A 15,633-nucleotide genomic window follows, 5' to 3' on the forward strand; every position below is an offset into this window, starting at 1 on the left:
CTTTTTCTTTTGTTTGTTCACGGTGACTTTACATCATTCCCCTTCGTTGATCGTCGGTAAGTTGCTCGTTATTGACAGCATGGGAAGGGAAACTCAAAAATGAGCAGAACAAATGTATGAGAAAATGGAAATGCTTCTATTTTTATCAATTTAAACCGTTTACACATCAGGATATTGTAATATGTAGCATAAAAAGCAAATCTGAGGGAATTTCTGATTCGTTTGGTATGTGAATCGTCTAAATCTGTTCGCGGCAAAAAAGTTATTAACGTTAACTTTATTTCATAAAATTGTTGTTTTCTGATTTGGCACCCTTAATGAAAAACAACACACTGACTGACGAACACTGACTGACGAAGGCTTGTTGCTGTATTTGTCTCATTGGGTAAGGTATCATACAGTCGATATCTCTTATCAAAAATTGAGTTTTGGGTACACCACATTCGGAAGTTCATGGTTCTGAGGTCACTTACTTGTCTTGTATTATATCGATGCATATCTCTTTCATACATATTATAGTATTTCATAGATAATTCGGCGTCATATCATATCGTCATATCGTCATTTTGTATATAAACGTAAGAGTGCAATATTTAATACGCTGACTGACTGACATCCATTGTAGGCGCATCCAATATCAGGCGCATAGTCTTGTTTTGCAACATTTGCATTCTTTGCATCTGTCTCTTATTTGCAAGAAATAGCACAGATGCACAATAATCAAAATGTGGATCGATCAGCGCTTTGTAGATCGTTATTTTGCTTTCAATAGTCAAGAAATGATTTATTCTACAAAGCACTCCGTATTTTTGAGCTGCCTTCTTTATAGTATAATTAATGTTCTCTTCAAAAAGCAGCGTTTCGTCTAGAATAACGCCAAGATTTTTGATTGATGATACTCTTTCCACAGGTTGCCCATCTATACTTATACATAGACTGCCACTATCGAGACTGCGTGTCGATACTACCATGTATTTCGTTTTACTTATATTTAACTTCATTTTTTTCAAGTATAACCAGTCATCTAAATTTTTAAGAATTAACCTAGACGATGCCAATCATTGGAAGTGATACTGTTCATCATGAAATGGAATTTCTAAGGAACGCTTCCTAATCTTACAGTTTGAAGCGATTACTAGCGATTTGCGTTTTTATGAAACCTAGTGGAAGAGGCATTTCTGAGGCTTCGTGCCATGTGTCAAAACTAAAGTTGCAAGTGTTCATTGACATTTCACGATTAAACTCACAAATAATTGAATTTTGTTATCAAAATCAATGTTCTGTTAAAAATGTTTTAGCGATGAATCACATTTTCGGTTGAACGGATACGTTGATAAACAAATTTGTCGTATTTGGTCACATGAGCAGACACAAATAATACGAGAGCTGCCAATGCATCCCGAAACATGTAAACATGTCGCTATTTTGCGGTGATTTTCAATTTTTGTTAATTAAAAACCAAACGCTTAAAAAAACACCCGTTTTATTAATTATAATTAACCTCAAACTTAGGTTTCTTGGATCAATAAATTTAATTTTTCATTAGGGCATGAAAACAAAGGCTTAATAACAAGATTTAATTTGAGGGGTGACACCCAAAACACTCGCCCCGGGTGTCATCCGGTCACGCTACACCACTGATGGAACGTATCCGTTGTTGGACATTTACTAGCTTCTTATTTATTTGTAGACAAGAGTGTGGGCTCTATTCGTTAAAATATTAGCTACTTGGAATAAACCCGGTTTGTACAGCTTCCAAGGCTCCCTCCCGCGTCTACCTTTGCCAAGCGTTAAAGATACTATGTCTCGGGTAAGACAAGATAGTAAACGGTATTTTTTTCGGAGTATAATTTAAGTTTGTTGATTTTAAGTACCTGCGTTCGGTTCGTCCTCTGCTGGACGACGAAAACTATACTCGCATGGAAAGGTTAGCTAACGAGTTCCAGAACGGAATAGCTACCAAGCTGCAACGTTATCTGCTGTTGAAGAGCTGGTGGTCTACCAACTACGTATCCGATTGGTGGGAGGAATACGTCTACCTTCGCGGACGAAGTGCTCTGATGGTTAACAGTAACTTCTACGGTATCGATGCTATTTTCACTCAACCGACCACAGTTCAAAGTGCTCGTGCCGCCAGTGTGATCAACATGCTTCTTCAATTCAGGAGATCAGTTGAACGGCAGGAGCTGGAGCCCATTCTGGTACAGGGGCTGGTTCCTCTATGCTCGTGGCAGTACGAGCGCATCTTCAACACTGTACGTATTCCGGGGGTCGAAACCGACAAAATCGTACACTATCAAGACTCCAATCACATTGTGGTGCTACACAAAGCCTGCTACTATAAGGTTATCATCTACCATAACGGCCGCATTCTGCGTCCTTGTGAGATTCAGATTCAAATTGAAGAAATATTGAATAGCACCGCAAAACCGCAAGTTGGGGAGGAACTGCTGGCATCATTGACCGCTGGTGATCGTACCAAATGGGCCAAAATCCGTGAGTCGGTGTTTGCAAAGGGACCTAACAAAACATCGCTGCATCTCATCGAAAGTGCCGCCTTTGTGCTGTCACTGGATCAGGAGCCATTTGAGTTTGACATGGCACATCCAGAGAAGTTGGATCAGTTTGGAAGATATCTGCTGCACGGAAAGGGACACGATAGATGGTTCGACAAAAGCTTCACCGTTTGTATCGGGAGCAACGGAAGGGTATGACGACTCACACCGTTCGGTGAAGAATAGATTTGTAGCTAATGTATTATGTAACATTTCTAGATTGGATTCAACGCAGAACACACCTGGTAAGTTTTACCTTTGAAAATGTTTCTATTGAAGCATCATTGTTTCAGGGTCTGTGTACATACTCACAATCATAGTTCTCTGTTCGGAACTTGTGGGGCAAACAGAAGCAGCTACACTATTTCGGACTCTTTCTCTCTCAAAATTTTAAATCGTTGCTTGGTACTGTATTTTCCCATTTGTACTTGTCTTTCAATCCAAAAATATACGCTCACCCGATTGGCTCGTCTGTTGTCCAAACGAATACATCACAAATAATCGAACTATTCAGGGCGGATGCAGCAGTGATGTCGCATATCTGGGAAATGATGATCATGGATGAGAATGAACCGCGGTAATTAGACTCTTCCATCGAAGGAACTTTACTATCTGCACTTCACACCGAAAGTGAACATTTTTGAGACAGTTTGTTGTATATACCATACCGATAGGTGCTTCCGTTGTGTCTGCTATAGGTTCATTCGCTAAAATGTATGTATTATGCGGGGTCATCCACTGGTGCTGGTTGGTCGATGCGTTTGAAATGTGCCAGATTAGTTTAGGTTAGTCTGTTGTTCGGTACCGTAGTACAGCATCTTGTTTCGGCCATCTCCACATACTATCATGTCATCCCAAGGTTACCATTATTTGCTATCATCTTTTCTATTCAATAATGTACGAAATGAATTCTTACCATATCTGATCTGAACAGGGCCGATGCCCCAGTGATGGCTCACGTATGGGAAAACATTGTTGCAGAGGAGGCGCTACAAAACCGGTAATGGTATCAAATAATGCTTCGTAGATATTTAGTTTACTACTAATATAGCGACAAATAACAATCATAGTACCGGAATGCACTGTTTGAAATTTATAATTAATATTGTCTGGTGGTGGTAGAAAATAATACAAGTAATCAGTATCATTATACATAACTATTGCCATTACTCGATACAAACATAGGAGGGGATCATATTTCTGCATGCCGTAATGTTTTGAATTTCTTCATTGCTGCTTATGATGTTCTCTCTAAAGAAGAGATAAATTCCTATTATATACATAATTTTCTTATTTTTTGGGCAAAGGACTACGTCTTTCGGTAACTGTCCCAAATAAACAAAATGCACGTTTATTATGAAATACAAATAGCAAATGCAGCGTTTGTTCTACGGATAATGTGGATGGAGAAGATCTTGCAAGTAAAGCTCCGTCCGTTCTCAATTTACAGAGAATAAACAAGTTATTCGCGAATTCACAACATTCACGATTAATCAGTCATCCAGCTAGCGATCAGACAACAGCGAGACTTTTGACGTAGAACTACGTCTTTTATTAAGGGTGCCAAATCAGAAAACAGGTCACGTTTTTATGAAATAAAGTTAACGTTAATAACTATTTTTGCCGCCAACGGATTTTGGCGATTTACATACTAAACGAATCGGAAATTCCCTAAGATTTGTTTAATATGCTATACATTAGAATCCCCTGGTTTTTAAATGGTAAAATTCATGAAAACTCTAAGCGTTTCCATTTTCCCATACATTTGTTCTGTCCATTTGTGTGCTTTCCCGAACAGAGCTGTCAATAACGAGCAACTTATCGACGACCAACGAAGGGAAAATCGTAGGATTTGAAGTCTCCGTGAACAAAGAAAAAGTAGAAGAATGAAGGAGAGTACTTGCCTAGAGTATAAACAGTGGATCTCGCTGAGGAAAACGTCCATTCGGCATTGAACTGTTGAGCAATCCAGTTCACTTTGCTTTCGCTGCGCTTCGATCTAAGATTGGACCCCACCAGTGGTAATCCAACTTGGATATCGTCGTTTGGTTTTTCTGTTCGTTTTTCGCGTTATTCATATCGTGTGTTTTTCTTCCCGCGTCATAAGTTGAACGCTTCGCGTAGTGTGTGATGAGCAAGAAGAAGAGGAGCGCAGGCTCGAGCCCTGCAAAAAACGAACGCATTGCCAGGGGCAATGAAATTTCGAGGCAAGCGTCATCTATTGATGCACGCGATGTTGGTGCAGTGAAAAGCGTTCGCACTGAACCGAGCCTTCGCGAGTGTGACGCCGCATCGAACAACAGCGAAGTAAACGATTTCGGCGCGTCGGTCGAAAATGTAAACGCCGTTACCCAGGCAGCAACCAAAATCAAGCTCCTCCCGCTGTTGGTGAAGGCGGTCGCTCTTGACAAACTCATCAGCGAATTCGCATCGATGGGTGTTAAAGCAGAGTACAAGTTGTGTTGCATAATTCAGTCTTTTTTCCAAGCAGTTAATATTGTTTGTTTTCCGTCATCATAAGGGCTTCGTTGGTGCCTTTGAGAATGCATCAATGCATTAAAATAACGTTATGGCGAAGCAGGCGTTAAGGTTGTGCTCCAAAAAAATATTTGGGGAATACCAAGCATCTTGAATGTCTTACTGGAATGTTATAAGTTATTTAGGTTCACGTGCCAGTCGCAAAACAGCCTTCAACTAGAATTGCATTTGCGCTAATATTGATCATAATGAAGCATTGCTACTGTTTTCGAGGTTGTTGATATTAACAAAAAGAGTTTATTTCGCTTGATTAGTCACCAACAAAGTAAATTTCGTTCTGGAATTTTGTATGTGATTAGGTTCTGCTTACTAGTAGCAAAACTTCCTCCACTAAGGGTTACAGCTGCGCTTCTCTCGAGCATGAGAAAGTAATGCAACTTTTTCTAAGGCCAGTAATATTAACAGAAGCGTTTTTTAGAATAGCGCAAAATGATGAGAAGTGTTTATATTCCTAGTAGTTTCAAGCCACCAATATATGGCTCTGTATGCATGCTATTGCAAACGCTTGTTTGGCGCTTGGTTTACGTTGTATGAACGATGCCTAGAGGTGCGATTCCACTGAGGCAATACTAAATAACATGTAGCATGATATTTGATACTTGCAAGTGTTGTCATTGTTGTTGTTTCCATGCGGCGCCAAAGATATATTGATGTAGATATGAGATGTGGAATAATGGTGCTGGTTCTTCTTCTTCTTATATGGCACTAACTTTCCTAGAGGAACTCCGCCGTCTCAACGTAGTATTACTTGCGTCATTTTCATTAGTACTTAGTTGAGATTTCTATGCCAAATAACACGCCTTGAATGTATTCTGAGTGGCAAGCTCTAGAATACGCGTGACCACAGTGCAAGTCAGAGGAAATTTCTTTGAAGAAAAATTTTCCCGACCAGAACGGGAATCGAACCCGAACCCCCGGCATGTTAGGTTTTGACGCTAACCACTCGGCCACATGAGCACGAATGGTGCTGGTGCCACATGTATATAATCGACTGTTGCCGAGTCTATGTCAATTTCAAAAAAGGCCACTGGAATAGCGTTCGAGGTAAATTTTCAATGCATTGACATGAAATAAATTGCGACATACGATCAGCTAGTGTATTGTTTTACGAGGGCAAGAATGATTCATCAATCAATTATCGTCAACTGATTCTACAATGGAAAAACTAATTCAGAGATTATACTACTAAGCAGTTGTTTCTAAGATTTCACAGCATTATAGAATAATATCCGAAGATATAAACAGGCGACTTATATAAAATAACAGCGTAGTTCTACGTCAACATTGCGGTCGTATCTTGGACACAACCTCCTATAATTTTTTTTTCTTTTTCAAGGCTGAGAGTTTAGTTTAGTTTTCCAAATTGGCCTTTTTCGAAGCTGGAGGCGGATGAACTGAGAAATGTTGAAGTCTCTATAATTGAAATCGTGATCGTCATTTTTTAAGTCACAGTTTCACTTCAGGCAGCAACTGTTTTGCTTGATACAAAGGAACTTTGGAAAACAAACATCGCACACAGTGGTGCAATGTTGTTCGGTGGAGGCACCGCGCCGATTTTCATGCCGTCTGGTTATAAGTGCTTCTGTATTTTACATCGTATCAGTTTTGTAATTGTACTGGGGTGTAAGCTTAAAATTTCTAAAACGGTACGTTACGTTACGAAAACGAGCCTTAATACCTTCGGCTGAACGAAGTTGTATGACGATCACTTCATTCGATAAAAGGTGTAAGGCTTAAGCGATTTATTATGCTTTTATCCATAGCTCCAAAACTGCTTTGGAATCAAAGTAGGGTAAATGATCTTGGTTTGTCCGATTTGGGGTGTTTTTACGCAAGTAGTAAATGCAAATCAATTTTTCTTCATGAAAATCACATATAATCGATACGAGTTTGGGTTTGTTGAAAAGCCCAATGTCTCTAGTTGCTAATACTACCATAAGGCGTTGAAATTATTCAAATTTTTATGTTTTCTAACGATTTTCCTCAAAGAGGAATTATGATCATGGTTTGACCACCTCTGATCATGGTTTGTCCGGCTTTAGAAATCACCATTTTTGATAGAAACATTCGAATTCTCAAGTAGATGTTTCATTCATCATTGCTTGAGTTTACTGTCATCATATTGATCCATTTATAATTTAGGCTTTCTTTAGAATATCGCATTTTCTTGGGCATTTTAAAAGTGTTCGCCTCAATACACTCAACATAGAGAAACTTTATTTCTGCTATACGCGATGGACACAATAAACAAATTGCAGTGCGGCAAGCGGTTGCTATAGAAATCATATGTACAACACAACATTAGGTAATAGGACAACTCATGATCAGAATTGAGTTCATCAAAATGCGTTAATTGAATGGTTTAGCTATGTAAATCTGATACAAATGGTGTGCAAGAATGATGTTTACAATATTTGTAAGTGTTATAATCCAGAAAAGGTCTGAATACGTGCGAAATAATCATCTGGTGACCGATTAAAAGTTAGCGCATTAACACCAATTTTATAATCCTTTAAAACATGGGATTCCGTGAAAATATACTATAAAATTACTGTAAATCATGAAAAAAGCAATTTTATTTATATGTTTTGAAACAATCGAATACCTGATTTGAAAAAGGTGTGCTGAATTAGAGCTTTCGAAAAAGTGGACAAACCATGATCATATTTTCGACTGGACAAACCAAAATCGTTTACCTTATCCATTTTTATTTATATAGTTTTTAGATAAAGGAGTGCGTTTTTTCCCTAACAACGCTTGTCACTATGTATTTGTAGAACATATGGAAATTCAATTTTCCGAATTTCCCCATTTTCCTTCAGAATTTTCCGAAAATTTTCAATTGTTGGTTGAAATATGTGTAAAATTTTTATGGAATCCCTCTCACTCTTCCAGAGGAGGGATGGGTGTCAAACCATCATAGAAACGTTCCTCATACCCAAAAACCCTAGATGCGAAGTTAGGCTCCATTTGCTTGACTAGTTCTCGAGATATGCAGAAATCTGTATTTCATTTGTATGGCAGAGCCCCACTAGGAGAAGGGGAAGCAGCATCAAACCACTATTTATTGCCCCCTGAAACCTTCTTTTTCATTTTCATCAGAACTTAGTTGAGATGTATATGCTAAATAACACTCCTTGAATGCATTTTGAATGGCAAGCTCTAGAATACGCGTACACGGTACAAGACGGAGGAAATTTCTTTGACGAAAAATTCCTCCGACCAGAACGGGAATCGAACCCGAAACCCCGGCATGTTGGGGTTGACGCTAACCCACTCGATCGCCCCCTAAAATCTCCACATGCCAAATTTGGTTCCATTTGTTTGATTATGTCTCTAGTTATGTCGAACCACCATAGAAATCTTTATTGTTGTTATGAGTTCACGAGTAATGCAGCCCTCTCACCAACCCCCTTTGAGAGGGATGAGGTGTGTCGAATCACCATGAAATAATTTCTTGCCCCCTGAAACATCCACATGTAAAATTTGGTTTTACTTGCTTGATCACTTCTCGAGTTATGCAGAAATGTGTGTTTTATTTGGATGGCAATTCCCCCTTCCCCGGCCCAAAAATCCCAAAATACAAATCTGCACGTTGATCGGTTCAGTCATTTCCAAGCCCATAAGAATCAGACAGAAATCCATTTTTATATATAAAGATTGTTATCGTAATCAACTACTCTTACGGAATTCGATGATATAATACAAAGCGTCGGTTTTCTATTCGTCTGATTAAGAGCGCTTGTGTTTTTGCATCATACGCACAGTTCACCTTCTGAAGATAAGCTAAAAATACATAAAAATAGTTGCCCCGCTGCAAAGTGGATCATTCACGATTCAGAAGTCACTCAGCTAGCGACCTCTCAGTAGCTGTAGTGAAGCTTCGTCGTTTGGGCGTCCATAGGCACGATACCCTTAGTGTACCCGGACCAGAGCCTCCGCTCTAGTGCTGAGTTAATCGTGAAAAACTCTTTTTGTGTCATCGGAAGTGAAGTCATGCTGTTGCTCCGGTTCATGTGACATAGAGTCTGATAGGTAGCCTTGGGGTCGTTAATTGACACTTAACGTGGCGAAATAGGTTTTAACTTTGCTGTTTCTTTTGGAAATAGCTCTAGGAAAATGGAAGGAGAACTAAAATGTGCCAGTGTGAGCTGAGAACTATAGTGCTGAGCAATATTCGAAATATTTATTTTCATATGTTGTAAATGTTTTCTATAAAAAGAATTTCTTCTAGTGTATGACTCTGAATTGGAAACGACCCAGCTAATCTAGCCCTAAGCTAATCTAGACCGGCAATATTAACAGAAAGGGCTTCTGTTGAATAGAGCGCAAAACGGAGATAATTGTGTGTGTGTATACCAAAATGTGGATATTCATGTGCGTACGTTCGAGTTTCATAACCTGTACGTAAAGATATAGCACTAGGGAATTAGTAATGAATCTCTGCTGAGGCAAATATTCAGTTTTTTCCAAGTGGTTAACATTGTTTGTTTTCCGTAATCATGAAAGCTTCGCCAGCCAGCCTTTGACATTGCATTCAATGTGTTGAAATAACGCCATGGCGAAGCATGCGTTAATGTTGTGCGCCAAAAAATTATTTGGGGAAACCAAGCATCTTGAATGTCGTGCTGGAATGTTATAAGTTATTTGGGTTCGCGTGCCAGTCGCAATTAATTATCTACAATAAAAAAACATTTCAGGGCGATCAAACGATTCTAATAATAGTTATTTCATATAACAGTTATTTCTAAAATTTTACAGCATTATAAAATAATATCCGAAGATATAACCAAGCGACTTATATAAAATAACAGCGTAGTTCTACGTCAACAATGCGGTCTTATCTTGGACACAAACGCCTTTAATTTCTTTCTATTGAGCGTGAAAAGAGAACAGCAATATGTTGAGAATGCATCAACTTGAAATGCGAAAGCTTCATCATTCAGTTACATCTTCTTTATAATTCGTTAACAGGCTACACACAGATTACATAAGTTTAATGGAGCCGAATTCTTAACTATATTTTTATAACTATATATAAACAATTTTCTTAATTTTATGGTTAGTGAGGTAGAAAATCGATTACTTGCGGTCGATTCGAGTTTAGAAGGGTGAAATTATATAAGCTAAAGGGTGTGTCACATCAAATTGCATCACGGAAAAAACGCTGTAGAAATTCGCCCAGTAGACCGATACTTCTGAAAATTTTAGACAGTAAAATAAAAGCTATTGAACAACTTTTGGCATTTTCTTTTTATTCATACTTCGAGCCCAAGCCCGTATGCTCCCACCTTCCTCTTTACCCCGTCCATAAGGTTCTGTACAACGTCAGGTTGTAGTTTTTTTTGAACAGAAATCCATTTTCTCTTGAAGTCCGCCTCCGATTTGACAACTTTTGGGTTCTTCCGGAGGGCCTGCTTCATAATCGCCCAATATTTCTCTATTGGTCGAAGCTCCGGCGCGTTGGGCGGGTTCATTTCCTGTGGCACGAAGGTGACCCTGTTGGCTTCGTACCACTCCAACACGTCCTTTGAATAGTGGCACGAAGCGAGATCCGACCAGAAGATGGTCGGGCCCTCGTGCTGCTTCAATAGTGGTAGTAAGCGCTTCTGTAAGCACTCCTTAAGGTAAACCTGCCCGTTTACCGTGCCGGTCATCACGAAGGGGGCGCTCCGCTTTCCGTAAGAGCAGATCGTTTGCCACACCATGTACTTTTTGGCAAACTTGGATAGTTTCTGCTTGCGAATCTCCTCCGGAACGCTGAATTTGTCCTCTGCGGAGAAGAACAACAGGCCCGGCAGCTGACGAAAGTCCGCTTTGACGTAGGTTTCGTCGTCCATTACCAGGCAATGCGGCTTTGTCAGCATTTCGGTGTACAGCTTCCGGGCTCGCGTCTTCCCCACCATGTTTTGCCTTTCGTCGCGGTTAGGAGCCTTCTGAACCTTGTATGTACGCAGGTCCTCCTACTGCTTGGTCCGCTGGACGAATGAACTTGACAAATTCAGCTTATTGACGACATCCCGGACCGAACTTCTCGGATCACGTCTAAACTGCTTAACTACGCGCTTGTGATCTTTTTCACTGACGGAGCATCCATTTTTGCCGTTCTTCACCTTCCGGTCGATGGTTAGGTTCTCGAAGTATCGTTTTAGTACTCTGCTGTCCGTGGATTGGACGATTCCCAGCATCTTACCGATGTCCCGATGTGACAACTCCGGATTCTCGAAATGAGTGCACAGGATTAATTCACGACGCTCTTTTTCGTTCGACGACATGTTTCCAAATTTACGAAAAATTGACAGTGAAGCATGGCCAACGTGATATATACACTCTTATCTGATTGTAAGCGAAAGCTGAAGATATAATTCCTAAAAATTAAATTTCTACAGCGTTTTTTCCGTGATGCAATTTGATGTGACACACCCTTTATAAGGATATTGTAACAATGTTGATGATCACACTCAATTCGAATATCTATTGTATTTATTTAAGGGGAATAAAAGGGGGCGAAATATATATATACGACAACTTTTCGGTCAAATATTGACTATTATTAAAAACTAATCACTTCTTTACATTTTGACGTAGGATTACGTCTTTCGGGAGCATATTGGGGGTACGAATTGAAAAACGAAAATCGATCGTATCGTGATGTGATCGTCCATGTCCAATTGAATGCGCTTATTGCTCAGTCATTTCAAGATGTGGATTGATGAGATTTTTGCGTCAAAAAATTCAATCAATTTCGGCACTACATAACAATTTTTTTAAATTGAATAAAATATTTTATTAAATATAAAATATATAATATATATTTTAATTTATTAATTTTATAATTTTATATTAATTAAAAATATAAAATATTTTGTTAATTCGCTTCTTATTCATATTTCTATGCAGTACAGTTGTAATGTGAGCATACTGAATGTTTTCACTGAGCAGCGCAAAATATTCCCAGAGTAGCGAAGCAACAAAATTTTCAAACTAACGAAATTCGGCCCTCTGCGGTTACTAACGCCTCTCAGTAACCGCAGAGGGCCGAATTTTCACCTTGTGTTTTAACAGAGAAAAAAAAACAACATGCGACAGATAGCCTAATGTAATCCTATGTGAACTATGCGGTCGTGTTTCGGACACAACCTTCTATGACTTTTTTTTCTTCGCAACTGATTCTACCAAATATCAAATGGTTTCGGAGTACTAACACTTACGCATTAATAGAAGAGCATGAACCTCACAGCTTTTGTTTAGTTACTTACAGTAGATTGTCTCAAAAATCCTGCACGCATTTCTGTCATTCCCTAAATAACGCCCCGTGCTTAATGACTCTCTTCCTATATTGATCAAAAACGGTAGATATGACGAAAATGGCAACACACTCGGCATTCCAGAGTTTGAACCACCGAAACCGAAGCGTCTCGTTTTCGACCTTGACAACAAGGTAGCGCTGGACGCTATCCAGGAGGCTCATCTGGCTGCACAGCAGTTGCTCAATGTAAGATAAATGCAGAACAATGATTTTGAGTGCTCAATAAAAATTATGGCATTGCCACAGGATGTCGATCTGCGAATTTTCGTACACGACGCGTACGGTAAGGGTCTGATGAAGAAGTGTCGCCTCTCGCCAGACGCTTTCCTCCAGATGGCTCTGCAGTTGGCCTACTACCGCGATGCTGGAAAGTTTTCGCTGACCTACGAGGCATCTATGACACGTCTGTTCCGCGAGGGTCGTACCGAAACAGTGCGCCCGTGTACAATCGAATCAGCGGCGTGGGTGAAGTCTATGAATGATCCAAAAATTAGTGTGAGTCTCAACCTAAGGCAAACCAGACATGTTTTGAAAAACGCGTTCTTACTAATCCACTCTTTACCCACAATCATCAGGCCGTAGAACGTGTTAGGCTTCTGAACGTGGCTTGCGAGCGCCATCAGCTTGGTTATCAGGACGCTATGTGTGGTAAGGGCATAGACCGGCACTTGTTCTGCTTGTACGTCGTATCCAAGTACTTGGAGCTTGATTCGCCCTTCCTGAAGGAAGTTCTGAGCGAGCCGTGGAGGTTGTCCACTAGTCAAACGCCACACGGCCAAACCGCAAAGATGGATCTGAAGAAGCATCCCAATTGTATCAGTGCGGGCGGTGGTTTCGGTCCTGTTGCCGACGATGGTTATGGCGTTTCTTATATCGTTGCTGGCGAGGACCTGATATTCTTCCACATCTCCTCGAAAAAGACTTGTGGAACAACGGTAAGCGCAGTTCAATCGATTGGAATCATTTTAATTATTTTATGTCGATCTTTTTCAGAATTCCGAGCGTTTCGCTCAAGAAATCGCCCGCGCGCTAGCGGACATGAAGCACCTATTCGAAGAATACAAAAGTCAACAGCAAAAACATGCAATCAACGGAACGCCAGTATCATCTAAATAGAATAATTCTTTACCCCCCTTCAAGAATGGTGATCGGTATGCAATGAAGCTGAACAGTATTGTTCAGTTGCCGGCGTAGAAACTGACTCACAAACATATCCACCATCGTGCGTATTGCAGGCATGCGAAGAAGGCAGGACTCCTTCCTTCGTCCGATAGTCTGCGCAACTATTTTATGTTCGTTCTGTTATGACTCTGCAAGTTGATATGATTTAGGTAGATACCGTAGAAAGTATGGAAGAAATGCGTTATGTTTAAAAGATAATGTTGATATTAAAGTCTAGTTATTTTATCGAGAAGTTTTTAGGTTAATCAACGAGAAAGTAAAATCCCACACTCAATAAAAGTGAAGTTTCAACACAAACTCGTATGAACTAATCTTTACCTGTATGTGGTCGATAAATCAGGAAACAATCCATCACCTCAACATTGCCCCAAAAATTGGGCAAACACTATCAATAGACAAATCAATAAAAGCAATCATTTGTTTCTCTATGAAAAATGCCGTCTGATGAAGCAATAAGCGATTTTGAAACGATTAACACAACCTGGATGGAAAACAAAATTAGCTGTCCATATAGATTTGAAATTATGAAGGCAATTATCAATGCAATTTTAACTATTACCAAGAGTAGATGGCGGCTACAGTGAAGCGATATTTGAGCGAACAAATGTTCAGTTGATGTGGTCTCCGATATTTGAATTGAAATACGGCTAGAAATAATGCGATGCCAATAAAATGGAATTTATTATAGTGAACCAACTTGGACCATGAATTAACAGAAAATATGAGAAATCTAAACAGGATATATTGAATGCATGTTTAAAATATTTTTTTAATTTTTTTCGGTCATGTGGAGCTTACAGGATATTTAAATTTTATAAAAGAAAACCATTTTAGTGCGGTGTATGAAATGAAGCATATTTGACGAAGTTATCTTCCATTTAGTTTTTTTTCGATGTTTTATATACATTTCAGTTTCGACAAAACAGCAAAACAGCAAAAAGTTTCGACATGCAACTAAAAGCACAACACAGCCACTGTCCCGCCCAAATTTAATTTTTTTTATATGAATACTTTCAAACATTCACGTTTTCTTACCAAGTGTACGTTTGTAGGTCCAATGGTTCTTCATTGATTGATTACCCTGTAACCCTTTTAAATTTCCTTTTACTATGAATTTCCTATTACTATTACCAAAACTCGTCATCTATATATATAAAAATGGATTTCAGTCTGTCTGTCTGTCTGATTCTTATGGAAGTTCCGAATCATCATTTGCCACGCCAAACGGATCATGCGAGATAACGATATCCAAACACAGCGTTCGATTTCCAGGAAACCAGCCCGTCAACAGCGCGTGATTGTTTTTGTTTATATTTCAAGGAATCAGACCCGCGATAGGCGCGCGGATGTAAACCTAAAACAAAGATAAAATGAAGCATTTCAATTCTGTTTCGACCGTCAAAAGAGACGCTTCAATTTTTTAAAAATCCGAACTGACCCTTCAGGTCTTAACTTGGATTCGGAAACTACTGATCCTATCGACATGAAATTTTGGGGTCGGGAGCCATACAAATGAAACACAAATTTTTGCATTACTCGAGAATTAATCAAGCAAACGAGACCAAATTTGACATGTGGATATTTTAGAGTGCAATAAATGTTTCTATGGTGGTTAGACACCCCTTCCCCCTCTCTAAGGGGAGGGGGGGAGGTGTCTGTCATACAAATGAAACATAAATTTGTGCATAACTCGAGAACTATTCAAGCAAACAGAACTAAATTTGGCATGTGGAGGTTTTAAGAGACGAGAAACGTTTCTCTCCTCCCCCTCTCTGCATGAGGTGGGGGCGGTTTATTAACCCGAGAACTAATCGAGCAATTGGAATCAAAGGCATATAGAGGTTTTAGGGATCGATAAACGTTTCTATGGTGGTTCGACAGTCCTCCCTCTCTCTAAGGCTGCCATACAAATGAAACACAAATTTCTGCATAACTTAAGAACAAACCAAGCAAAAGAAATAAAATTTGGTATATGGAGGTTTCAGGAGGCAAGAAACGTTTCTATGGTGGTTTGCCATTACTCGAGAATCAATCAAGCAAACAGAATCA

At 39.4% G+C, this 15,633-nt stretch overlaps 1 protein-coding gene across 5 annotated transcripts in view; it reads left to right on the forward strand.

The window, feature by feature from the left end:
- LOC129775139 (carnitine O-palmitoyltransferase 1, liver isoform) overlaps window positions 1-14,276 on the forward strand; it is a 67,468-nt gene extending 53,192 nt beyond the window's left edge. For 3 of the 5 annotated variants that reach the window (XM_055779470.1, XM_055779469.1, XM_055779471.1), the window contains exons 5-13: window positions 1,691-1,810; window positions 1,872-2,708; window positions 2,775-2,800; window positions 3,070-3,132; window positions 3,490-3,555; window positions 12,450-12,588; window positions 12,649-12,897; window positions 12,978-13,337; window positions 13,396-14,276. In XM_055779470.1, the coding sequence (XP_055635445.1) occupies window positions 1,691-1,810; window positions 1,872-2,708; window positions 2,775-2,800; window positions 3,070-3,132; window positions 3,490-3,555; window positions 12,450-12,588; window positions 12,649-12,897; window positions 12,978-13,337; window positions 13,396-13,518 (1,983 nt within the window). In that variant the 3' untranslated portion in view covers window positions 13,519-14,276. The remainder of the gene's footprint in view (window positions 1-1,690; window positions 1,811-1,871; window positions 2,709-2,774; window positions 2,801-3,069; window positions 3,133-3,489; window positions 3,556-12,449; window positions 12,589-12,648; window positions 12,898-12,977; window positions 13,338-13,395) is intronic. The other 2 variants (XM_055779473.1, XM_055779472.1) reach the window with 2 other exon arrangements.
- The last annotated feature ends 1,357 nt before the right edge of the window (window positions 14,277-15,633 follow it).

The sequence above is a fragment of the Toxorhynchites rutilus genome, chromosome 3 (assembly GCF_029784135.1).
Source record: "Toxorhynchites rutilus septentrionalis strain SRP chromosome 3, ASM2978413v1, whole genome shotgun sequence".
Lineage (NCBI taxonomy): Eukaryota > Metazoa > Arthropoda > Insecta > Diptera > Culicidae > Toxorhynchites > Toxorhynchites rutilus.